This window comes from Bufo bufo, chromosome 5 (genome assembly GCF_905171765.1).
Source record: "Bufo bufo chromosome 5, aBufBuf1.1, whole genome shotgun sequence".
In the NCBI taxonomy this organism is placed as follows: Eukaryota; Metazoa; Chordata; class Amphibia; order Anura; family Bufonidae; genus Bufo; species Bufo bufo.
Genome location: NC_053393.1, coordinates 143060971 through 143087625, shown reverse-complemented (window position 1 = coordinate 143087625; position 26655 = coordinate 143060971). Strand labels below are relative to the sequence as shown.

The window sequence follows — 26655 nt, the reverse complement described above, 5'->3', positions numbered from 1 at the left end:
AAAGCCTGCACTTTGGGTAGGTGACTTTCCCAGTCGGTACTGTGGATGACAATATCGTACAGGTAAGCTGAAGCGTACCGACGATGTGGATGCAGCACAATGTCCATAAGCCGTTGAAAAGTGGCGGGGGCACCATGCAGACCAAAGGGTAGCACCTTGTACTGATACAGCCTTTAAGGTGTGATTAAGGCAGTTTTCTCTTTGGCAGCCCCCGTTAAGGGCATCTACCAGTACCCTTTCGTGAGGTCCAAAACAGAACAATACTGTGCTTGTCCTAACCTCTCGATAAGCTCATCCACCCGGGGCATGGGATATGCATCGTATTTGGAAATCTCGTTCAGTTTACGAAAATCTTTACAGAACCATAACGTCCCGTCTGGCTTGGGTATAAAGACTATAGGATTGGCCCACTCACTTTTAGACTCCTCAATGACATCTAGTTGCAGCATTAACTGCACTTCCTCCGAGATGGCTTGTCACCAAGCCTCAGGTACCCGGTATGGTTTTAGCCGGACTTTCGCCTAAGGCTCAGTGACAATGTCATGCCGAATTGTGGAAGTGCGTCCAGGGAGGTCCGAGAACACATCCGTGTTCCAGCTAATAAACTCCAAAGGAGAGGCTGTCAGCAATTCTTACTGTGGCAGCCGCTTCTCTTGCTTCAGACAGAGGGGCCAAAACCTTTTCCCCTAGAAAACCTGGCCGTGGTCTGTCTTCAGTACAGGTTTCCCTATCTTTCCACGGTTTGAGTAAATTAACATGGTAAACCTGCTATGGCTTTCGCCTTCCTGGCTGGTGTACCTTGTAATTTACCTCTCCAATTTTCTCAAGTACCTCGTAGGGCCCCTGCCACCTGACCAGGAACTTATTATCCACCAGAACCAAAACCCAATCACCCGGGTTAAAGATCCGGAACCGAGCCTGCCGATTATAGATCCGACTCTGGGCTCGCTGAGTAGCCTCCATATGCTCCCTGACAAGAGGTAAAATAGTCTCTATCCAATGTTGCATCTTGGTAGCATACTCAAGGACATTTTTATGCGGAGTGGGTTGCTGTTCCCACGCCTCTTTTGCTACGTACAACAAACCACGAGGATGTCTGCCATATAGCAATTCGAAGGGCGACAACCCAGTAGAGAACTGCGGTACCTCTCTCACAGCGAACATGAGATAGGGCAGAAGAAGGTCCCAGTCCTTCCCATCTTTAGACACCACCCTTTTTAACATGGTTTTTAATGTTTTGTTAAATCTTTCAACCAGACCGTTCGTTTACAGAGTTCCCTCATGACCTTGGACAAAAAAGGGGTCCCCTCAGAACCTCTTTCGGTAGCCCCACTCGGTAAAACATTTCCATTAGCTCCTTAGCTATAAGTTTAGCCGATATATGTCGCAGTGGCACCGCCTCCGGGTACCAAGTGGCGTAGTCTAGGACGGCCAAGATGTGTTGGTGTCCTCTAGCGGACTTCGGTACTGGGCATACGAGGTCCATAGCGATTCGCTCAAACGGTACCTCGATGATCGGGAGAGGTACCAAGGGACTGCGGAAAAGGTGCTGGGGGCTAGTTGCCTGGCAGGTCGGGCAAGACTTACAGAATTCGTCCACCCCCCCTAAACACACTGGGCCAGTAAAACCGATGTAGTGTCCGGTCCTGTGTTTTCTGCATTCCCCGATGACCCCCGAGAACATGTTAGTGAGCTAACTCTAACACGAGTTTGCGATAAGCCTGGGGCACCACCAACTGTTCAATGGGTTTACCACCCCGCAGCTGGTTTACCTGATACAACATATCCTGATGAACCAAAAAACGGGGGAACACCGACTCTGCCCCAGCTTGTTGTGGTTCACCATCTACTATTAATACATTTTCCCAGGTTCGAGATAGGGTTGGGTCCCGGTGTGCAGTACCAAAATTATCCCTGGAGACATTGAGGTCTGCCAGTTCAGGCCCCGGAGGGAAGTCCTCTACATCTCCCATTACACTCAGTGGGGTTTTCTCCCCCTCTTCCACCGAAATGTCGGTCACCCCTACCGCTGGCCCTTTCGTCTTGGGTTCCCAGGGTTCTGGCCTCCCACCGGAGCAAGGCCACTCTGCTGAGCTTACCCCTGTCTCATGGGTATCAGTCACTTTCGTAGCAGGCCACAGTGCCGGGAAACCCGGGAAGTCTCTCCCTATTATAAGTTCGTAGTGTAAGTTTGTGGCAACTGCCAGTTCGTCCTGCCGGCCCCCGTGGTTAGACACTCCCAGTCTTGCCAAAATCTCACCCTTTACTTTTTGGTAGTCGGCCGCTTGATCGTCTGGCAAGTCAAAATACACCCGCTGGGAATCGGATGCCAGGAACTGAGTGACGACCTGAGCCCACTGGTCTCAGGGTAGCTTCTCCCTTGTGGCCACTTTCTCGTACATCGCCAGGTAGGTTTGGGCAGACTAGATGGGCCAAATGATTCTTATCTGCCGACACATTCTATGTTTCTATGTTTTCTATGTTTCGATGTTGTCTGCGGGTGTCATCTTAGGAATCGCCACACGGACTGCTCTCCGGGCATCGTTGATGCTCGGGGTTGCTCCTGCTGTCTGCAAAGTCATCACGTGTTGTAGCAGCAACTGGTTGGTTTCTTGCTGCTGCTTGTTAGCCTCCTGTTGTTGCAGGTTTGTCTCTCGCTGCTGCATATTAGCCTCCATGAGGGCCTTCACAACAGCCTCCATTTAGTCCTGGCACACAGGTTGTAATACCGCTGGTTTAATGTATGACATACAACCATGCCCAAAAATGCAAACCAAAATATATTTTGGCGTTCAGGCCAGCCTCACTGCTTATGCACGCATCCTCCACCAATTGTGGCGATTCGCTCTGATAGGCAGGTTAGCGGACGCAGTATAGAGGCAACAACAAAGTCTTTGAATTAAACAGTTCAGTGTTTACTTACACATTAAGTAAATAACAAAACAAAAAGTCTGTTTCAAGGAAAACAGTCACTTTGTGATTCTGGTGTTCGTTCACACCATGCAGCAAAGAAGAAGTCCTTGGACAAAGCTGAATCCACCTGCTTTCACACCAAAAAGGTAGCAGGCCTTAATCCAGGCCCAAACCCCCAGGTCTCAACACAGAGACTGACAGAGCTCCACTGTCAGAGAGGAGTAATCCAACACCTGACAGTGCAGCCTGTGTTTTATAGCCCAAAACCAAGACCCGGCCTGGAACGTGGGGAGTAGTCACCCACCCACCCAGACTACTCCCAGTAAGAGCCGTCCGGATCAGCTATTACAGCCTATGCTAAGTACCAAGGTGTCAAACAGCAACTGCTGCTGACACATAAAAAACGGCTCTTACTCCACCGAGGCTAGGAACCTCAGTGACACGTACCTATCTTCCACGATGATTCCTTGTACCTTCCTACAATATATATATATATATTGCGTTAATATCTACCTGACAGTCGCCACTGAAATAATGACAGCTGATGAGAGGCACTGGCGCTATAGGGCATAATGTTTACCCGTCAATAAACGTGTATTTCAAAGATATAATAAAATATGAAGTCATGTATTACTTGACGTAAGTGCTCCACAGACATCTACTCTTCCTACAGAACCTGTTCTCATTTTCCTCCGCTTGTCATAATGGAGCAGAGACGCCATCAGTCTAAAGCGCATATTTTTATGTTACCTATATGACTATGAATTTTATTTTAACTCAGTCTAACGATATTAAGCTCTGGGGACTGTGGAGATATTGGCTCGTAGTACCTCGGAAGAAGCCATTAGCTTTATTTATTATATATGTTAATGTTGACTTTAGCCAAGTCACGATAATTAATGTCATCACTCATTCATTCTAGCAAGCCCTGCTAGGGGAATTCTGAAATGAATGCTGCGGAGTGGCCAGATAGAAGTTGCTCGCCGACCCTAGGGGTCCCATGGCAAAGTGTAGCTATATAAAGTGTGCAGAGACGCTTCAGCTGGTTCTCTTAGGGTACGACCACACGGTCAGGTTTCTGCGTGCAGTTTTAGAAGGCAAAACCAGGAGTGACTTCCAAATAGAGGAGACGTCATCTCTGTCCTTTATACTTTTTTTTCCTTTAATTTTCCACTCCTGATTTTGGCTTCTAAAACCGCATGCAGAAACCTGACCACGTGGCTGTACCCTTAGGGCTAGTTCACACAACACGCTTAGGCCTCCTGCACACGACCGTATGTATTTTGCGGTCCGCAAAAAATATGGATGACGTCCGTGTGCATTCTGTATTTTGAGGAACGGAGCAGCCGGCCCCTAATAGAACAGTACTATCCTTGTCCGTAATTCAGACAATAATAGGACATTTTCTATTTTTTGCAGAACGGAAATATGGACATACGGAATCGGAATGCACATGGAGTAACTTCAGTTTTTTTTGCGGACCCATTGAAACCGAACGGACACGGAAAGAAAATACGTTCGTGTGCATGAGGCCTTTAAAAAAATCATTGCGGAATCTACACTCTTTTTGTGAGGTCTTTGATGTGTTTTTTGACGTGTCTTTTTTTTTTTACTAATGGGTGTTAACCTCAATACAAAGCTGCATTTTCAGCTTGAGGTTTTTGACGTGGATCTGTGCCCAAAAAATGTGTGGAAAACACACAAAAGACGCCTGGGCTTACATGGAGTTGTCTTTTTACGCTTCCCATTCATTTCAATGGGAGATTCAGTGCCCATTCCGCCCCACGTGTATAAAAAAAAAAGCAAATGCTGCTTCCTATTGAAATGAATGGGAGGCTGTTTTGATGCGTTTTTTTGGCGCTAGTTTTGAAGCTCCAAAATCAGCGGCAAAAAACTGTGTGAACTGGCGCTTGGTGTATGGATAAAGCACACCATGTAAGGGTACTTTCACACTAGCGTTTTTCTTTTCCGGCATAGAGTTCCGTCACAGGGGCTCTATACCGGAAAATAACTGATCAGGTATATCCTCATGCATTCTGAATGGAGAGTAAGGCCCCTTTCACACGGGCGTTGCGGATTGGGGCCGGATGCGTTCAGGGAAAATGGTGCAATTTTGACACTAAAACAAGTCAGTTTTCATTGCGATTGCGTTTCATGTTTGCGTTTTTTCCGCGCGGGTGCAAAACATTGTAATGCGTTTTGCACGCGCGTGAGAAAAATCGGCTTGTTTTGTACCAAGACCCGAACCCGGACTTCTTCACAGAAGTTCGGGTTTGGGTTAGGTGTTGTGTAGATTTTATTATTTTAGCATTCTTAATACAGAATGCATAGTACAATAGGGCTGGAGGGGTTAAAAAAAATAATCCACTTGATCGCGCAGCCTGGCTTCTTTTCTGTCTTCTTCTTTGAGGAATAGGACCTTTGATGACGTCACTGCGCTCATCACATGGTCCATCACATGATCTTTTTTTAACATGGTGATGGATCATGTGACGAACCATGTGATGAGCGCAGTGACGTCATCAAATGTCCTTTTCCTGTGCACAGCAAAGAAGAAGACAGAAGAGAAGCCGGGCTGCGCGATCAAGTGGATTAAGGTGAGTTATATTTTATTTTTTATTTTTTTTTCCCCTCCAGCCCTATTGTACTATGCATTCTGTATTAAGAATGCTATTAATTTCCCTTATAACCATTCACTTCTATGGGGCCTGCGTTGTGTGAAAAACGCAGAGTATAGAACATGCTGCGATTTTCACACAACGCACAAGTGATGCGTGAAAATCACTGCTCGTGTGCACAGCCCCATAGAAATGAATGGGTCCGGATTCAGTGCGGGTGCAATGCGTTCACGTCACGCATTGCACCCGCGTGGAAAACTCGCTCGTGTGAAAGGGGCCTAAGGCTACTTTCACACTTGCGGCAGTGTGATACGGCAAGCAGTTCCGTCGTCGGAACTGCCTGCCGGATCCGCCGATCTGGATGTGACTGAAAGCATTTGTGAAACGCATCCGGATGCGGATCAGTCTTACAAATGCATTGCAAGAACGGATCCGTCTCTCCGCATGTCATGCGGACAGACAGATCCGTCTTGTAGCATTCCGATATTTTGAATGCCGGATCCGGCATTCAGGCAGTTTTTTTCGCTGGAGATAAAACCGTAGCATGCTGCGGTTTTATCTTTTGTCTGATCAGTTTTGTCTGTCTGATCAGTCAAAATGACTTAACTGAAGACATCCTGATGCATCCTGAACGGATTACTCTCCATTCAGAATGCATGGGGATATGCCTGATCAGTTCTTTTCCGGTATAGAGCCCCTGTGACTGAACTCTATGCCGGAAAAGAAAAACGCAAGTGTGAAAGTACCCTAATCCGTTCAAGATGCATCAGGATGTCTTCAGTTCAGTCATTTTGACTGATCAGGCAAAAGAGAAAACCACAGCATGCTACGGTTTTATCTCCGGCGAATAAAACTGAAGACTTGCCTGAATGCCGGATTCAGCATTTTTCCCCATGGGAATGTATTAGTGCCGGATCCGTCCTTCCGGTCTGCGCATGCATTCTTGCAATGCATTTGTGAGATGGATCCGCATCCGGATGCGTCTCACAAATGCTTTCAGTCACATCCAGATCGGCGGATCCGGATCACACTGCCCCAAGTGTGAAAGTAGCCTAAGTGACACTGAATATGACTTGATCATCATCACCGGAAATGTGTCTTAGGCCTCTTTCACACTTGCGTTGTCCGGATCCGTCGTGTACTCCATTTGCCGGAGGTGCCCGCCGGATCCGTAACACCGCAAGTGAACTGAAAGCATTTGAAGACTGATCCGTCTTCAAAATGCGTTCAGTGTTACTATGGCAGCCAGGACGCTATTAAAGTCCTAGTTGCCATAGTAGTAGTGGGGAGCGGGGGAGCAGTATACTTAATGTCCGTGCGGCTCCTGGGGCGCTCCAGAATGACGTCTACCGGGGCGCTCCATGCGATCACGTCATCCATGCGCGTGGGGCGCCCTGACGTCACTCTGAAGCGCCCCGGGAGTCGCACGGACGGTAAGTATACTGCTCCCCCGCTCCCCACTACACTTTACCATGGCAAACAGGACTTTAGCGTCCTGGCAGCCATTCAGAAAAAGCTAAAAGTCGGATCAGGAAATGCGCCGAAACGACGTTTAGCTTAAGGCCGGATTAATGTCTTTCAATGGGCATTAATTCCGGATCCGGCCTTGCGGCAAGTGTTCAGGGTTTTTGACCGGAGCAAAAAGCGCAGCATGCTGCGGTATTTTCTCCGGCCAAAAAACGTTCCGTTCCGGAACTGAAGACATCCTGATGCATCCTGAACGGATTTCTCTCCATTCAGAATGCATTAGGATAATCCTGATCAGGATTCTTCCGGCATACAGCCCCGACGACGGAACTCTATGCCGGAAGAAAAGAACAACGCAAGTGTGAAAGAGCCCTAAAAATAGCAAATGTCTGGCTATGGTGTGTAGAAAGAACAAGTGAGATATATTTATGGCACACTGGGTGTCCTGATGCCGACCCGCACTCATTAAAAGACATTGAAAATGATACATTGTTACTTAGCACATCATAGCAACATTGTTTGCTGACTCTAGTGGCATCACTGGCTTCCAGCAAGATAATGGGGAAAATTTTGCAGAACTGGTGTATAGGAAAAATGGAAAAGTATCTGAAAGAGATGGCGTCAGATATACTCCTAACTGGACTTTACAGCAAAGACAAAAATTCACAAAAGAAAGAAATAAAAAAAATAGCATATTTAACGTTCAATAATAAAGCCTCTCAGAACCAGGAAATTTTTGGAAATTATGTTTTTGATTTTTCCTCCCTGCCTTCCAAGGGCCATACATTTTTTTATTTTTTCATTGACATAGCCATGTTGGCTTGTTTTTTGCGGGACAAGTTGTATTTTTTAATGGCACCATTTAGGCCCCTTTCAATGCGTGAGGTGACCGCACTGCCCCCGCACTGAATCCTGACGCATTCACTTCGATGAGCGGTGATTTCCACGCATCAATTGTGCGTTGCGTGAAAATCGCAGCATGTTCTATATTCTGCGTTTTTCACGCAACGCAGGCCCCATAGAAATGAATAGGGATGCGTGAAAATCGCAAGCGAATGCGGATGCAATGCGATTTTCGCGCATGGTTGCTAAGGAGACAAGGGATGAGTTACCCGGGACCCCATTTACTTTATTATTTACTTTACTTTATTTACTTTATTATTTTCCATTATGACATAGTTATAATGGAAAATAATAGCATTCTTTAATTCAGAACGCTAAGTAAAAGGTCCATTGTGGGGTTAAAAATAAAAAAAAAATGTAACTCCCCTCATCCACTTGATCGCCCAGTCGGCTCGTCTTCTTTCTTCTTCTTCTTGCAGGACCTGGCCGGAAAAGGACCTTTGGTGACGTAATCGCGCTCACCACGTGGTGAGCACGATTACATCACCAAAGGTCCTTTTGCAGGTCCTTAAAGAAGCAAGAAGACGATGCCGCTGTGCGATCAATTGGATGAGGTGAGTTACATTATTTTTTTTTTTAACCCCTCAATCCACATTTTACTTAACATTCTGTATTAAGAATGCTATTATTTTCCATTATAAACATGTTATAAGGGAAAATAATAAAATATATACTACACTGCTCAAAAAAATAAAGGGAACACTTAAACAACACAATGTAACTCGAAGTCAATCACACTTCTGTGAAATCAAACTGTCCACTTAGGAAGCAACACTGAGTGACAATCAATTTCACATGCTGTTGTGCAAATGGGATAGACAACAGGTGGAAATTATAGGCAATTAGCAAGACACCCCCAATAAAGGAGTGGTTCTGCAGGTGGTGAACATAGACCACTTCTCAGTTCCTATGCTTCCTGGCTGATGTTTTGGTCACTTTTGAATGCTGGTGGTGCTTTCACTCTAGTGGTAGCATGAGACGGAGTCTACAACCCACACAAGTGGCTCAGGTAGTGCAGCTTATCCAGGATGGCACATGAATGCGAGCTATGGCAAGAAGGTTTGCTGTGTCTGTCAGCGTAGTGTCCAGAGCATGGAGGCGCTAACAGGAGACAGGCCAGTACATCAGGAGACGTGGAGGAGGTCGTAGGAGGGCAACAACCCAGCAGCAGGACCGCTACCTCCGCCTTTGTGCAAGGAGGAACAGGAGGAGCACTGCCAGAGCCCTGCAAAATTACCTCCAGCAGGCCACAAATGTGCATGTGTCTGCTCAAACGGTCAGAAACAGACTCCATGAGGATGATATGAGGGTCCGACGTCCACAGGTGGGGGTTGTGCTTACAGCCCAACACCGTGCAGGACGTTTGGCATTTTCCAGAGAACACCAATATTGGCAAATTCGCCACTGGCGCCCTGTGCTCTTCACAGATGAAAGCAGGTTCACACTGAGCACATGTGACAGACGTGACAGAGTCTTGAGACGCCGTGGAGAACGTTCTGCTGCCTGCAACATCCTCCAGCATGACCGGTTTGGCATTGGGTCAGTAATGGTGTGGGGTGGCATTTCTTTGGAGGGCCGCACAGCCCTCCATGTGCTCGCCAGAGGTAGCCTGACTGCCATTAGGTACCGAGATGAGATCCTCAGACCCCTTGTGAGACCATATGCTGGTGCGGTTGGCCCTGGGTTCCTCCTAATGCAAGACAATGCTAGACCTCATGTGGCTGGAGTGTGTCAGCAGTTCCTGCAAGACGAAGGCATTGATGCTATGGACTGGCCCGCCCGTTCCCCACAGACTGTCCAGGAGTTGGCAGATGCTTTAGTCCAGGTCTGGGAGGAGATCCCTCAGGAGACCGTCCGCCGCCTCATCAGGAGCATGCACAGGCGTTGTAGGGAGGTCATACAGCCATGTGGAGGCCACACACACTACTGAGCCTCATTTTGACTTGTTTTAAGGACATTACATCAAAGTTGGATCAGCCTGTAGTGTGTTTTTCCACTTTAATTTTGAGGGTTACTCCAAATCCAGACCTCCATGGGTTGAAAAATTTGATTTCCATTTTTTTTTTTGTGTGATTTTGTTGTCAGCACATTCAACTATGTAAAGAACAAAGTATTTCAGAAGAATATTTAATTAACTCAGATCTAGGATGTGTTATTTTTGTGTTCCCTTTATTTTTTTGAGCAGTGTATATATGTGCTCTCCGCATCCACATTTACGGAGCGCGCCCCCGATCTTCCGGTCCGCGGCTCCAGAAAAAAATAGAACATGTCCTATTCTTGTCCGCAATTGCAGGCAAGAATAGGCAGATCTATGGGGGTGCTGGCCAGGTGTATTGCGGATCCGCAATGCACTACGGATGTCTGAATGGACCCTAAAGGATAACTGTTATATTTTCACTCAAAATAAAATTTTCATATATGTTGTTGCTGCTGTGGTGATAATTCATAATCAATAATTATTGTTTTCATATACCACTTGTTTAATAAGATTCCGTCCATAGCAACCGCTCCTCACAAGACTTCTATCTGATAATCTTCTAAAGATGGCCGCCGATGCCCTTACCCTGAGACTAAGACCTGGTCCCTAACTACCCAGAATTACTTAGGATCATCTCGGGAACGCGCAGCCTCACCCCAACCAATCGGCTTTTCCCACAGTTAAACACGCCCTCTTCCTCCTGAGAGCGCTTGGCGCTTTTTTAGTCCCTAGAGCGGGAATTACATCACTCTAGAAGCAAGTCACTTCAGTGGTTGAACGGGAGCGCACAAGCAGCGTTCAGGACTGCCCACTACTACGTCTTCTGTATATACAAGATAGGAGACGTAGGACACCTAGGATCCGTCTCTCCGGTTGTCATTCGGAAAAATGGATCCGGTATTTACCTTTTTCACATTTTTAAAGGTCTGCGCATGCGCAGACCGCAAATCCGGATCTGTTTTTCCGGAACACTTAGGGCCAGATCCGGCATTAATGCATTTCAATGTAAAATAATGCCGTATACTGAACAGAATGCTCTTTATTCAGAATGCATTAGGATAAAACTGATCAGTTTTTTTCCGCTATTGAGCCCCTGGGACGGAACTCAATACTGAAAAAGAAAAACGCTAGTGTGAAAGTACCCTAAGAAGTAGATGAACATTTTTAATAAAGGGCATTTGTAAAAATGATTTTTAGCTCAAAATTTGTGAAATGCAACCATAAAAACCGCCCCAGAAGGTGTACGTAGCCTTTACAGTCATGCAGACTTTATTAAATTACGTTTGCATTGCTATAAATCAAGATCCTACTCAATCCGCAAGTCTTTTGGTGTGCTTTTTGCTTAATATCACCTGCTGCCCTGAATGAGGTGCCTGTTGCAATATGAGCACCAACTAGACGCAGAAGCAGAGGAGTTTGGACGAGATTTCAAAAAGACTCCAGCCCTGGGCCAGGAGGCTTCTTTAAAAGGGGTGTCTCTGGCATTTATCGTGTAGACACATGGATTGTGATTGTCCATATTGCCTTCTTTGCTGGTTTGATTCATTTTCCAATAAACTCATACACTGCTCTTTTCTATGGTTACGACCACCCATCAGTGGTGGCCGTGCTCTCTTACTATAGGAAAAAGTGCCAGCCGGGAACACGGGAGTGCACATAGGCCGGTTCTTTTTCCTATAGTGTGCAAGCATGACCACCCTTCTGGATTGCAGGGTGGTCGTAACCATGGAAGAAAGCAGTGTATAATGTGATAAGTAAAGGAAGCAACATGGACAATCACAATACATTAGTAAGTGTCTTGTATTAACTTTCTCTACCTGATAAATGCCATTTGCTGAAGTGAGACTACCCCTTTAAATAATGAACCATCTTACCATGCAGAGTCCATTACTGCACCAAGGTACCATGGAAAGCGACGGTTGGCGGCATACAGCTCAGCTGATATAAGCACTTTTCAATGCGTGGCATCTTGGGCATTACAATTTTTAAAAAGGTATTCTCTTTGTAGAGGCCTTGGCACATGTTTTTTATACTAAAAGCCGGGAAAAAAACTGGAAAAGTGGTTCCAATGGTGCCACCCATGGACGCACATGAGACTCCTCACTCTCCTTCATCAATATAATGCTATCTATCACTGGTGCAAACTGGGAAATGATGAGTCACAAGTAATTACCTCGGCGTGCACACATAATTGTCAGGAAACAATGTGGTTTGGCTTCTTGGTTGAAGAAAATCAAAGTGGTACACAAGTTTTATCCTCCTCCTGAGCACAGCTGCCAATGTCATGACGGAGACTAAGATTCAATTTAGTGGAACACTGCCTCGAATTATGCCAGAGAGAGGACTCCGTCCATGGATTTATCAATGCTACAGCACTCAGTATAATTCCTTATTACAAAATGGTATGAAAGTATAAGCCGTCCTTATGTAAGGTATAAAGAAAACTGTCAAAAAAAAGACCTGTCCCCTGCCCTGACATGACTGGAGCATCTTTTTCATATAACCCTATATTGTACCATTCCACCATTATTCCTGCTAGAAGTTCTGAATACATTCCCAGCAGGGGTCCAGGTAGGTGTTCCCAGTTAGAGGTGTGTCCCTGCACAGTCTGACATTAGCCAATTAGTGCTGACAGTGTCGGAATGTGCGGGGACACACCCCAACTAGTAACACCCATCTGGACCTGCCTTGCAAACTGCTGGCAATGCATTAATAAATTCTAGTAGGAATGAAAGAATGGCACAATGTAGAGTCAGAAGAATAGATGTTCTACAATTGTTATTACTTGGGGAATGCAAGTAGCTACTAAAACATGTCAGGAGAGGGGAGAGGTCCTCTTTAAGACCCATGCACAAGGCCATATTAAAGTCCTGCATGTAATACGGCCCCTATATGTAACTATATGTAATACCGAACCTGTACCTCAAACTTTATACAAAGGCACACAGAATTTTGTTTTCTCATAGATTCATATAGAGTTCAACACATACCAAATTTTGGAAGGGTGAATACAATGCCTCACAAGGCACTTACCATCGGCACTCTCAGGGACTCTGTACCATCGGACCAGGCTTTTGTATGCTCTAAGACAGGCATGCTCAACCTGCGGCCCTCCAGCTGTTGCAAAACTACAACTCCCAGCATGCCCGAACAGCCTACAGCTATCAGCCTACCGCAGGGCATTGTGGGAGTTGTAGTTTTACAACAGTTGGAGGACCGCAGGTTGAGCATGATGCTCTAAGATCACACCTGCTATAAAACATATGTCTCTCCTGCTATGAGACTACAAACACTAGCATGCCCTGGCACCTGCCATGCTGGGGGTTGTAGTTTCACAGCAGCTGTGGAACGCCAGGTTGCCGATCACAGCTACAGACAACAATGCGGCATTTCTAGATGTTTAAGCATTATGGCGGTGTACAGTAAAAGCCGCACATATCTAGTTAGTTACATGAGCAGGAAGACATTAGCCCTCTCACAATGAGGACGTTAACGGCACTGCCGCCATGCGTCATTACATCACGTGTTCTGTTCATAATGGAACATGTTCACCAGTACCTTACTAATAATGCAGATAACTGTACCGCCATCTCCTATATAGTGCATTGAATAGTGTCACTCCCATAGGCTGGCACAGGTTTATCCCTGGTGCTGCTCCCTCCACTGCCTTCTGCACACGTTTTTCTTTTTTTTTTTTTTTTTTTTACATTTTTCTCTGCTCCTCAGTGATGTACATTATAATTTGTCAGAGGCGTACTCTCTGCCCTGGGACAAGACACAAATCTTTTCTCTTGATACAACACAAAAAGAACAGAAGAGTTTTAACGTATGTTAGAACAAAGAACGTGGTGTACAAACACAGGAACAGCCGAGACGACAGAGAAAAAAGTCAGCGGCAGTGCAAACCACATCCAGCGTCTGTGCTCATCTGGTGCCTATGTTATAGCTACATAGCAGGTCTACCAGATGTTACATGTACAGCAGAGGAAACCATGACCACCGTATCATCGCTGACCTCAGGGTCATAACAGATATACTGGTATACTAGATATGGTACAGTATAGTAGATATATTAGATATGGTACAGTATAGTAGATACAGGAGTATATTAGAAATGGTATATTATAGTAGATATGGTACAGTATAGTAGATATATTAGATATAGTAGATACAGGAGTATATTAGATATGGTGCAATATAGTAGATATATTAGATATAGTACAGTATAGTAGATATAGGAGTTTATTAGATATGGTACAGTATATTAGATATACTAGAATATTAGATAAGGTATATTATAATAGATATAGCAGTATATTAAATATAGTACAGTATAGTAGATATACTAATATATTAGATATGGTATATTAAAGTAGACATACTAGTATATATTAGATATGATATATTATAGTATAGTAGTATATTAGATGTGGTATATTATAGTATAGTAGTATATTAGATGTGGTATATTATAGTATAGTAGTATATTAGATGTGGTATATTATAGTATAGTAGTATATTAGATATGATATATTATAGTATAGTAGTATATTAGATGTGGTATATTATAGTATAGTAGTATATTAGAATATATCATAGTAGACATACTAGTATATATTAGATATGATATATTATAGTATAGTAGTATATTAGATGTGGTATATTATAGTATAGTAGTATATTAGATGTGGTATATTATAGTATAGTAGTATATTAGAATATATCATAGTAGACATACTAGTATATTACATGTGGTATATTAGATGTGGTATATTATAGTATAGTAGTATATTAGATATGGTGTATTATAGTATAGTAGTATATTAGATGTGGTATATTATAGTATAGTAGTATATTAGATGTGGTATATTATAGTATAGTAGTATATTAGAATATATCATAGTAGACATACTAGTATATATTAGATATGATATATTATAGTATAGTAGTATATTAGATGTGGTATATTATAGTATAGTAGTATATTAGATGTGGTATATTATAGTATAGTAGTATATTAGAATATATCATAGTAGACATACTAGTATATTACATGTGGTATATTAGATGTGGTATATTATAGTATAGTAGTATATTAGATATGGTGTATTATAGTATAGTAGTATATTAGAATATATCATAGTAGACATACTAGTATATTAGATGTGGTATATTACAGTATATTATGGTATAGTAGTATATGAGACATCTTATAGTAGATATACTATAGAACAGTATAGTAGTGGGGAAGGTGTGCTGATTAGCACTTCACAAATAGGAACCAGACACAAAAGCCTTGGCCACTGTTACCAACCCCTTGGTACACGTCCCATGGTATCAGGGGTCGCACTGGGCAGATTCCCACCAGCTTTCTGCTTTTTTCCCACTGCTGTATTTTTGCCTGGGGTCTTATCTCCCATCCACACATCTCATCCATTCTCCACCTTCCTCACACTCCTCAACCTTGATGCTGATTTTCATTCAGCTGCCCCTCCCCCTCCCGCCTCAGGTTTGGTCCCTCTCCTACCTCCCTCCAGCCTGAAAAGCAGGTGGTGGGGGAGCTCTGTCGTGCCTCTCAGGCTGGTAGGATTTTAATGAGCTGGGTCACCATGGGATGCCACTTCTCCTCAAATAGGAAGTCACAGCCTGTACAGCACCTCCAGCTTGTCATTCTGTGGTCTAGGGCGCAGTGATAACTGACAGATGGTCTTTAGAAGATGTTCTGCAGCAGATGATTATTACTGGCCCTCCAGTTACTAGTCTGTGCCGGGATGTTTAGGTCTGGCAGATATAAACCAAACCAAGACGCCCCCGCACAAATATATAACCAGATACTGAGTAACAATATCTTTATCAATTTAATGGCAGAATAATAAATATTAAAAATCAGTCACAGCAACGGCAAATACATATACGAATAAGGAGGAAACAGTGGTCCAGTGTCAACAAGGTCAGATAACTAGTTAAGTTAAATATAAAGTGCAATTAACATGGTATAGATCCCAAGACAATAGATAATGAAAGTATCAGAGATAACAATAGATCAAAATAGATTAAATATAAGAAAAACCAAATATAGCCCTATGTGACATTCAGACCAGTATTGCCTCTTGTTCAATAAAATAGCTAATAAATATCAATTAATCACAGAACATTTAAAGGGGTATTCCAGGACTTAAATGGGTTGTCTAAGATAATTAGAAATGTTACCACTGCCCCTGAACACTGGTAATAAACAAAAAATATTACATACAGACTGCAGTGGTAACATGTAGGTATATGCCATGTGACTGCTGCAGCCAATCACTGTCCTCAGAAGCACATCATCACTGCAGTCTGTAACAAACAGCAGGAGAAGAACTGGACCTGCGGTTCAGACAATGGGACCAGAGGTGACTATGTAATTATTATTATATTTTTTTTTTACATAGCATTCAGGAGCATTAATAACACTTTTGTTTATCATGGACAAACCCTTTAAATATTGTCTGTCTAACCTTAGAACATATATTTCATCAGTGGAGTGAAGTATGGAAGACTGGGTAAAGGGGACATAGCCACCCCACTAATATCTAGTCTTCAGAAGTTCTGCACCGTTTTCTCACCCCCTCAAAGTCTTCCCCTTGAACAACCCTGCCACTGATGGATAGGCATGTGATGCACACCTGAAATTAGCACCCCTAATTAAAACACATCTGTACCAGTTTCCTGGTCATCTTGGTCATCTGAGATCTGCGTCCAGGAAGGAAAGAAATACTGTTCATTACGTGTTAAAATATTGACAGTTATTGTGTCTTAATGAGGTTATCCGAGACTAAAAAATGTCCCCCGTATGCCGGGCCCCTCACACTGAATCTACTTACCTGGCTCCCTGCGCCGCTCCTGGTCCCCGCACTGCCACTGCTGCTTTTCCCTGTGCGTGGATGAAAACATCCAGTGTTGGGGGGGGGGGGGGGGGGGGGGGGGACAACCAATGGCAGGCGGTGACGGGGATGAGCCTCACTAGCATCGTGGGTGAAGCTAGGGAGGCTCACCCCCACGGCCGCCTGCCATTGGCTGCTTCCCCCGACACCAGATGTTTTCATCCGCGCACAGGGAAAAGCAGCAGTGGCGGTGCGGGGACCAGGAGCGGCGCAGGGAGCCAGGTAAGTAGATTCAGTGTGAGGGGCCCGGCATACGGGGGACATTTTTTTGTCTCGGATAACCCCTTTAATTTATGAATTGCTAGGTATTCCCACGACAGACAGTGGTGGCATACAGACACAATGTCACCAGGTCACCACTTTCTGATCACCTCAATAGAGATGTGTTGCAGTTGAAAAACCGTGATGGGCTTACAGTCCTAATCCAGCGCTGCAGCCTTTTCATTCTCAGGACCGGTAGCTGTCCAACTGCTGGGACCTAGTGCTATGCCATCATTTTCTATGATGGGACAACCCCTTTAATTAAATGGAGGTTTGCAGAAGTGCAACCCAACCTCAATGCAATGGTCAATCTCATGTCATTGTTTACAGTTTTATTGGGGGCACCTTGGTGGCAGAGTGGTTGGCACTGTTGCCTTGTAGCAATGGCCCTGCATTTATACCTAACCTAGGGAATTATCTGAGTCAGATTATATGTTCTGCCCATGTGAATGTGTATCCTACAGGTACTCTTTTTTCCACCCACACTCCAGGTCAGCTTGCTTTGTAGGATACCGGCCCTGTGTGTGTTTGTGCCTCAGAAAGGACAAGTCTCTTGTCATCCCTATTCAGAACAGTGGCTGATGCATAACATATAAAGCTATAATAAAACAATGGGGGTCATTGGTTGTCTCCCTACTAAAGTTTACTGGTGTAAACTGCGACTTTTTAAATGCCACTGCGCCTACATTTAACTGTACATGGTTAGAACGTGGCAATTTGTAGTCTAGCTTGTTCAGCAAATTTCTTCAAGAGTGAAGCTACCTCCTTAGGGTTCACGAACGTAAGGGCTCCATGCCCGTTTTGCGGACCGTAAATGGCAGGTCTGCAAAATAAGGGCACTGGCCGTGTGCACTTCATGCTGCGGATAAGGCATGCGGGCATGTCCTATCTTTTGCGGAGTGGAGGCAGGGATCGGAAGGCCACGGAAACACTACAAAGTGCTCCTGTGGGCTTTCTAGTCCGTGCCTCTGCACAGCAAAAGGTAAGACATGTCCTTTCTTTTGGTGTATCTTGCGGATAGTGACCCATTCAAGTCAATGGGTCCGAATCCACAGCACTGTGTGCACATGGGTGGCTATTTGCGGTCCGTAGCACAGGCATGGAACCCTTACGTTTCATGTGCATGAGCTCTTATGGTAAGTGAACCCAGCAGTGGTCAGTTGTTTTTATAGACAGTGGCCTAATTTTACTATTGTTTGGGACTCTATTTTGGCACAAAAAGTTGCATCTATTGTTTCTTTGACTCACTTGATAAGGGGGTGGCTTGACTAGAAAGGTTCATGGCCTATGATGCCATTTTTGTACCAAAATCTCTGGTGTAGACATCTGAAAGAACACAAGAAAACGAAGTGCTACCTGAGACTGTCTAAGATAAGTTAGGCAGTCTTTAGATGTGCCATCAAACCACCTGAGCCACTGTGATAATTCTGATGATAATTTAAAGACACCTACCTATATGTCCACCCCATCTAACACATAGTAAATCTGGTCCAGAACTCCATGTTTTTCAGCTGGCCCTAGATATAGTCTACAGTACCGGCAGGTTCTCTCGGTGGCCAAGTTCTAAAATATATATGAATGTTTAATATCATATCTGTCACCAGGAATGGAAGTTCAATTCAGGAACCGAGAGGGTTCACATCAAACTTAAGACTCATCCTTCATTCTAGCCTGGATTTGGAACGACAGGGGGTATGGGCGCATTTAGTGGGTGGCATTACATCTTTTAATTAAATGTTATTAGGATAACTAAGGGCCATACATTCAGGGTTTTTTAAGCAGTTTTTGAAGCTAAAATCAGGAGTGGATCATAAGTAAGGAAAGTATAAAGGACATATATGACTTCTCCTCATTTTTTTAATCCACTCCTGGTTTTGGCTTCAAAAACTGCATAAAAAAACCTGACCGTGTGGCTGTGCTGACCCAATTCATAGGCCTGATCAGATAAGACATTCTAAATGTGGTTTTTCGGTCAGTAGAAATGCCTGGTGATACGAGATCCAACATCTCAATAATTTCAATAAGCAGAATATCAACCAATTTTATTCATACAAGTTCGCTTTATGAAAGCTATTTACTCAATTGCAGCTCTAAAATGTTTCCACGCTGTAATATAGCCAGTGGGAGATGATGATGATGATAGTAATAATGATACAAAAGAACTTACGCCGTATAAGCGGATACCACTTTTATGGCTATACCCCCTATACCGAATATCTGACATTATGGCCCTTAGTAGGGGGCTTGTTCCACCAATCCTACCGTGTTAATTAAAATATACAATGTCACAAGTTGGTAACATAAAACATAGCGGTGAAGTCCAACCATACCAACCCAAACTCTAGTCTTTTAAAGTCGGAATGATGGCCAAGAACCCGTTCAGGGACTGAGCAGAGCTGGGCCATGACTAAGAAAGATCAACCACTAATATTTCAGCTTATATATTGTGACTTCCTGTAGCGCCCGTGCTCTAGATCTCCCTAGCATAATATGGGTCCAATAATTAACATGTTAGGTGGTATGGATATTTAATCTTGATATTTTTTTAGTAATTTGGTGCTCCCTCATTACCTTTTCTAGGAAGACTAAGAATTATTGTAGAAGGCCCCAAACAAAATTGTAGCTTCCTTTCGCCTTTTCTTCTAAAGAGGACCTGTCACCAGTCCTGACATATTTTATAGTAAATAATTGTATTCTTCGTTAAATGGCCATTCTGGAGCATCCATTCTTATGACTCTATATTGTGCCACTCCTCTACAATTCCTACTAGAAGTTTATGAATGAATAGCCAACTTCGTGTTACCAGCTGGACGTGTGTTTCTGCACAGTCTGGCTGAACTTCTAGTCGGAATTACGGGTTGAATTACAAAGGTGACACCAGACTCAACCCTCTCAAGATCTGCCTCTGTATTATACCACAGATGGTAATATAATGCCATGCCTTCTATGAGCAGAACTGATGTACTTTATAGTTAAAAACTATGAGGAGGATAATGAACGGGCTGCAGCTGAAAACTGCTCAACGTGCCAAATGGGCACAAGTGGTTTAATATATTTGGCACAACTCACTAGACAGACACATTTCTCTGCCTTGTATCAGACATATTTAAAGGCGGTATCCAGTCAAAATAATCTTTTGATGACACTGATACATGAGAGGAGACACTGGTGGAGCCTGTGGACCACCATTTTTTTCCAGACTGAAAACACCACTATTCAATACTTAAAGGGGTTTTCCCATCTCAGACAATGGGGGCATATCGCTATTGTCTGCCACCGCTGGGACCCGCACCTATCAGACAATGGGGGCATATCCTAGAGATATGCCTCCATTGTATGTGATGGGAACACCCCTTTAAAGTAAAGAACACCTACATGGTGCCCTCCTTCTCATACTTCAGCTGCATATCTGCCGAATCCTGGGCTCCTTATCTGCCATCCAAGATGGTTGCATCGATTCTCAAACTATCTGATTCATACTGGGCATTTGGTAGTCCAAGACACCATCTGCTACCCTCAGATTGGCCAGTACGTGAACAGTCCAGGGCAACCTAAGAGCAGGACCAGGCAAGCAGGATGTATCTTGGACTACGAAATGCACATTATTCATCAAGTAGTCGAAGAGGCCATCTTGGATAACATAACAGGGCAGGAATCTTTGGATTTGCAGCTGAAGGAATGAAAAGGAGGTCACCATTTAAGTGTTCATTTTTTCAGTTTATGTGAAAGGTCACTTTGGAACTGCTTAGAGATTTCTGCTATTTGAAATCAGATGCAATCTATGAACAGTACCAAAGAGGTCTAAGACCTCAATAAAGCACTTCCATACTGGAGCTCAGTGGTGGCCCAAGCTTGAAGACTTCATCCAGCTTTCCCTAACTCCTGAATGGCAAATCTGCTTAGTGAGTCAGTGATAATGGAGTGGCCCGAGGCCGCAGGATGACACCCCTTGTGAGAATTGGAATGACGGCCATTAGCAGTTGCTGTGCTTGAAAAAACAATAAGTAAAAAAAATTGTATAACTAATAACAACTGAAATTAAAAAAATTAGAGGACTTTTGCTATTGACTGCTTTCTTCCTGGATTCCAGACTTATTTCCAATGTAAGCCAAAGGCCCTATCGGAGAGCAGAAGATGAGAAGCTTTATCATTTCAGTGCATATCTACATCTTACCCCTCACTGGACTAGATTCACTTTGCCATCCCATCCCATAGGAACGTAATTTCATTTTCTGCATTTGGCTGGTATAAAGGTATTAAGGCAAAAGGAATGTGGTATCATGCAATCTGGGGTCCAGGCCTTCTACCGATTCAGGTGGGATAGCACTGCCCGTTATCTAGGTAACCCAACGTAGCGGCGAGACATGAAAAATAAAAATATCATTTTCTTAAAAGTATATAAATAGCTGCATAGAGAACACAGCAATAAAACTCTCTGTACTTATTCGTGTTCTTTTTCCATTCAATACCAAGATTCCCATTTGCTGAAGTGCCGCATGCTAGATATAGCCTTCTAGTAGGCAGCTCAAATCGGTGTTATTTGCAGCAAGCAAGAGTGAATGGGAGGCAGAATATAACCGACACTTTCCAATAATGTCGGATATTTCCACATGGAAGTTGTTACTGAGAAAGTGAAGCTTTAGAACAAAAGGTTATCATGCACTGATGCCCGAGGGTGGCAGGCAGCGGGGAAATCCCAGGAAGGGGAGCTGGATTCCAGCAGTAGGCGAACCAGGAAAGGCAACACCCGAAGAAAAGTAATACCCGCCTTTAAATGCAAGTCAATAAAATAGTAACATTGGGCGTCATTTATGACCAAATATAGGTCACTTTTGGCCTATATTTGGCACATATTTTGACGCAAAGGTGATTTGCAGCAGAATCTGCGACTTCTTCCCCTTCCACGCCACGTCGGCCAATTCTAAAAAAGGGTGGGCAGGCCCATCTCATTTATCATTTTCCACACCAGTTTTTGGCATAGAAAATGATCTAAATCTACGCCAGCAAGGCTGTTGTACACCGGCGGTGGATGCGCCTAAGATATGTAGAGGCCGTATTCCCCGAGCCGGCGCCTCTACATAATTTAGGCGCATCAAGCGCCAGCGCAGGGTTAAGACCGGCGTCTAAAACAAATAATGGTCTTAAATAAAGGATCCCAATAGTTTGTAAGGCTGAAAAAGGACATCCGTCCATCTAGTTCAGGCTGGTATCCTTCAAAGTTGGTCCAGAGGAAGGCAAAAAAACTTAATGAGATAGAAGCCAATTTTCCTAATTTTAGAGGGGAAAATTCCTTTCCAACTCCAATCAGGCAATCAGAATAACTCCCTGGATCAACGACCCCTCTCTAGTACCTATAGCCTGTAATATTATTACATCCAGGTCCCTCTTGATCTCTTTTAGGGCTCTTTCACACTTGCTTTCTTTTCTTCCGGCATAGAGTTCCGTCGTCGGGGCTCTATGCCGGAAGAATCCTGATCAGTTTAATCCTTATGCATTCTGAATGGAGAGAAATCCGTTCAGGATGCATCAGGATGTCTTCAGTTCCGGACCGGAACGTTTTTTGGCCGGAGAAAATACCGCAGCATGCTGCGCTTTTTGCTCCGGCCAAAAATCCTGAAGACTTGCCGCAAGGCCGGATTCGGAATTAATGCCCATTGAAAGGCATTAATCCGGATCCGGCCTTAAGCTAAACGTCGTTTCGGCGCATTACCGGATCCGACGTTTAGCTTTTTCTGAATGGTTACCATGGCTGCCAAGACGCTAAAGTCCTGGCAGCCATGGTAAAACGTAGTGGGGAGCGGGGGAGCAGTATACTTACAGTCCGTGCGGCTCCCCGGGCGCTCCAGAGTGACGTCAGGGCGCCCCAAGCGCATGCATCACGTGATCGCATGGATCACGTCATCCATGCGCATGGGGTGCTCTGACGTCATTCTGGAGCGCCCCGGGAGCCGCACGGACTGTAAGTATACCGCTCCCCCGCTCCTACTATGGCAGCCAGGACTTTAATAGCGTCCTGGGTGCCATAGTAACACTGAAAGCATTTGGAAGACGGATCCGTCTTCAAATGCTTTCAGTTCACTTGTGTTTTTCCGGATCCGGCGGGCACCTCCGGCAAATGGAGTACACGCCGGATCCGGACAACGCAAGTGTGAAAGAGGCCTTAGTGAACTCACCATCACCACCTCCTCATGTAGAGAGTTCCATAGTCTCACTGCTCTTACCGTAAAGAATCCTCTTCTATATTCAATGAAATATGATCAGAGTCTAGATTTCCTGAGCTTCCTATAGTTTTTATACATGTAACTTTTGAAGACCATTTCACTCCAAAATATAAAACATGTCCTGGTCTTGTCCTCTTGTCCTTCAGCTGTTTCTCATTTTGGCTGATTATTATTCTGGTTGCCCTCAGGAGTTGTCACAAATCTTTCCCGAGTTCCTATGTGGCAACTCTGCCTACTTATTTGGTAACACCCCCCTTCCCTCCCCATTTGATTCCTAAATACAGATTTTTGGATTAAGAAAGGTAGGTAACAGTTGTGACTCCCCCAGCCGTCATATCAATTCATTGTTGGTTCCAGAAAACAGACATAATCAGAATACAGCTATCATCGGGAATGAGCAGACACCCATGTCACCCTGTGATGATGTGCCAGTCTCTTATTGGCCGCTGGCACTGAGCTCTTGACAACGACTAGTTCCTGAAATGTATGTAGAACTGGATACATAAAGTAACATACAGACCATGAGCAGCTCCACCATGAACATCCCATCACACGTGGACAAGTATGTATATGAGGGAAAGACTAAGTCCTGTCTACAAACAGGTCAATGGCAATGATTAGTAATCAGCAACACTGAAGTCCCCAGTAGCCTCCAGCGAGAGCGTCTGCCCCTCAGCGTCCAATATGTGCAGTAGAACATGGGAGCGGATGGTACAACACACGTCCAGTCCTGGACACAGGAGCGGAGAACGTCAAACTAAAGGTGATCCCTAGATTTCCAGCTCTTCAGGAAACCTCATTGACACTTTTCAATTCAATATGTGTAGTTCTAGTATTGTAAAGACAGAACCGTGGATTTATACAACTAACTACTGCAACACCGATATGTAAAATACACATAGTACACATAATACACATACTACAGATAATACACATAGTACACATAATACACATACTACAGATAATACACATAATACACATACTACATATAATACACATAATACACATAATACACATACTACATATAATACACATAATACACATAATACACATACTACATATAATACACATAATACACATACTACATATAATACACATACTGCACCAGGGTAAAGCTGTCCACAGAGAAAGTACAGAATAGTCATTAACTAATATCCATCCATGGACAATATCTAATAAATATCTATCCACTGCCCACCTATCTCATGTCTAGGTACTAGCTACCTACCTTTCAGTCTATTGACCATCTATCCCTCCATGTATCTAATATACATCATCATCTATCTATCTAATATACATCTATCTAATATCTACTTATCCATTGACTGGCTATCTCTCTATCTATGTATCTATTATCCATCTATCTATCATATCTATTATCTATCTATCTATCTATCTATCTATCTATCTATCTATCTATCTATTATCTATCTATCTATCTATTATCTATCTGTCTGTCTATCTATTATCTACTAATCTATCTATCTATCTATTATCTATCTATTATCTATCATCTATCTATTATCTATCTATTATCTATCTATTATCCATCCATCCATCAATGTATTTATCTTATACCTATCAACTATCTATCTAACATTTATTCATTGAATATCTAATATCTATCTATTATTAATTATACATGTGTTGACTATCTAACCATCAATGTATGTATCGATCTAATATATACCCTCTATCTATCTATCTCTGGAGTATAGATCTGGGCACTACCCTCTACCAGTCTACCACCCCTCCACTATCTATCCTCTCATCAGCTGCACCCAGTTACTTAGATGCCACTTCGCCCAGATGTTTGCAGGCCCCACAAGCAATAGACATACTAGAGAAGTGAATGTAAGACCTACTTGTGGCTCCCAGCTGTGCTCCTGTGGCACCGGGCGCTGGCAGAGGGGCACATACATGTCTTCTGATGCCACAGCCTGGCTGACTTATTCTAAGAGAGCTTCTTCTCAGTACTAGTGGTTGAAGCTCATCCCTCCCATCCTCCTCACCCACCACCACCACCATCATCAGTGTGTGTGCCAGTGTGTACCTGGCTGCTGGCTGACAATGAGCTCTGGGAAAGCCCCCCAATAAAAGGGCCAGCGGCACTGCTGGCACCGCGCCAGGCTCCGGCTGGGGGGCTCACGTCAGGTGATGCCAGGGGAAGTCCATGTACGGGGGGGGGGGGGCTCATGTCATGACATATTGTGACTGCAATCTGCCAGTGTGACACATTGCAGTATGCCACGGCGGCCAATGGCACAGGGCAAGGGGAAAACAAAGAGAGGTGCAGTACAAAGCCCGGCGGGCACTTACCGTGGTCTTGACGGGCACGTACAGCACCTGCTTGGCCCCCAGGCTGCCCTCCTCCGCGGCGCCCAGCTGAAAGCCCTTCGATTTCACCCAAAATTTAAATTTGGCGTTATCCGTGGAGCTGGACTCGGAGCCGTTGAGCAGCTGCACGATCCGCTCGTATTTCTTACGGGTCACGGTCTTGGTCTTCCCCGAGTCCCCATAAGTCCTGAGGCACCAGTCCTGGAAGTGGCGGTACATGTCCCGGTCGCTGTCCATGGTGCTGGCACAATGACAGGGTCCCGGAGCAGGGGGGATGTAATGGACGTGCTGGCTGGGTGTGTGGGGGGAGGGGGCACAAGTCTCCGATGTTTTTGTTGTCCTCCTACGTGCTCAGCAGGCTGGGCTATCCCAATGCTACCCCCAGAGGGCAGGACCAGGCACTATACCTGCTCCATGGAGGGGGCGACAACTACCGCGTCCCGCACCCGGTGGAGGATGCTGGCATCTAGAAAACTTCCCGTCTTCCCGGAGCCGGGCAACTTGTGTCGGGCATCATCCTCTCGTCATATGCCCCCCATGCACGGGCAGGTGCTAGTGTAATACCCCTGCCCCCCGTCTCTTCAGATGCCCAGGAGGGTGCTACAGGGCAGGACAGGGCACCGGATCCCCCCGAGGAGGAGCAGCATGTATCCCGTCAGAGGCTGGGACTATTGTCTGCTGCAGCCGCCGTGCAATGGTGGGATGCTGATGAATGGGATGAGGGGCAGGCGAGACCTCTCCGCCTCCGTCTCCTGGGTCCCCGACCAGTGCTTAGAGCCTATGGAAGGAGCCGGTCCCTGGCAGAATGGCTAATGCCTCCTGTCCCCGGTGCCCGCTCGGTGCTTTACAGGAAGCTGTAGCGGCGGCTGGAGCCGGCCCGGGACTGACAGCTCACACTTCTCCTTGCGTTCTTTAAATGGCTGCTGGCTGGTTTGCAGGTGTGCTGCTGCCACCTACTGGACGCTGAGCGCACTGCCCCTGCATTCAATCCTCTGCCCCACATGCCGGGCGGGATGATCGATGGGAATGTCGCA

General features: G+C 44.7%; 1 protein-coding gene across 2 annotated transcripts in view; it reads right to left on the bottom strand.

The window, feature by feature from the left end:
• NOL4 (nucleolar protein 4) overlaps positions 1-26199 on the bottom strand; it is a 321068-nt gene extending 294869 nt beyond the window's left edge. For both annotated transcript variants that reach the window (XM_040433328.1, XM_040433329.1), the window contains exon 1: positions 25604-26199. In XM_040433328.1, coding sequence (XP_040289262.1) covers positions 25604-25858 — 255 coding nt within the window. In that variant the 5' untranslated portion in view covers positions 25859-26199. The remainder of the gene's footprint in view (positions 1-25603) is intronic.
• Between the last annotated feature and the right edge of the window lie 456 nt (positions 26200-26655).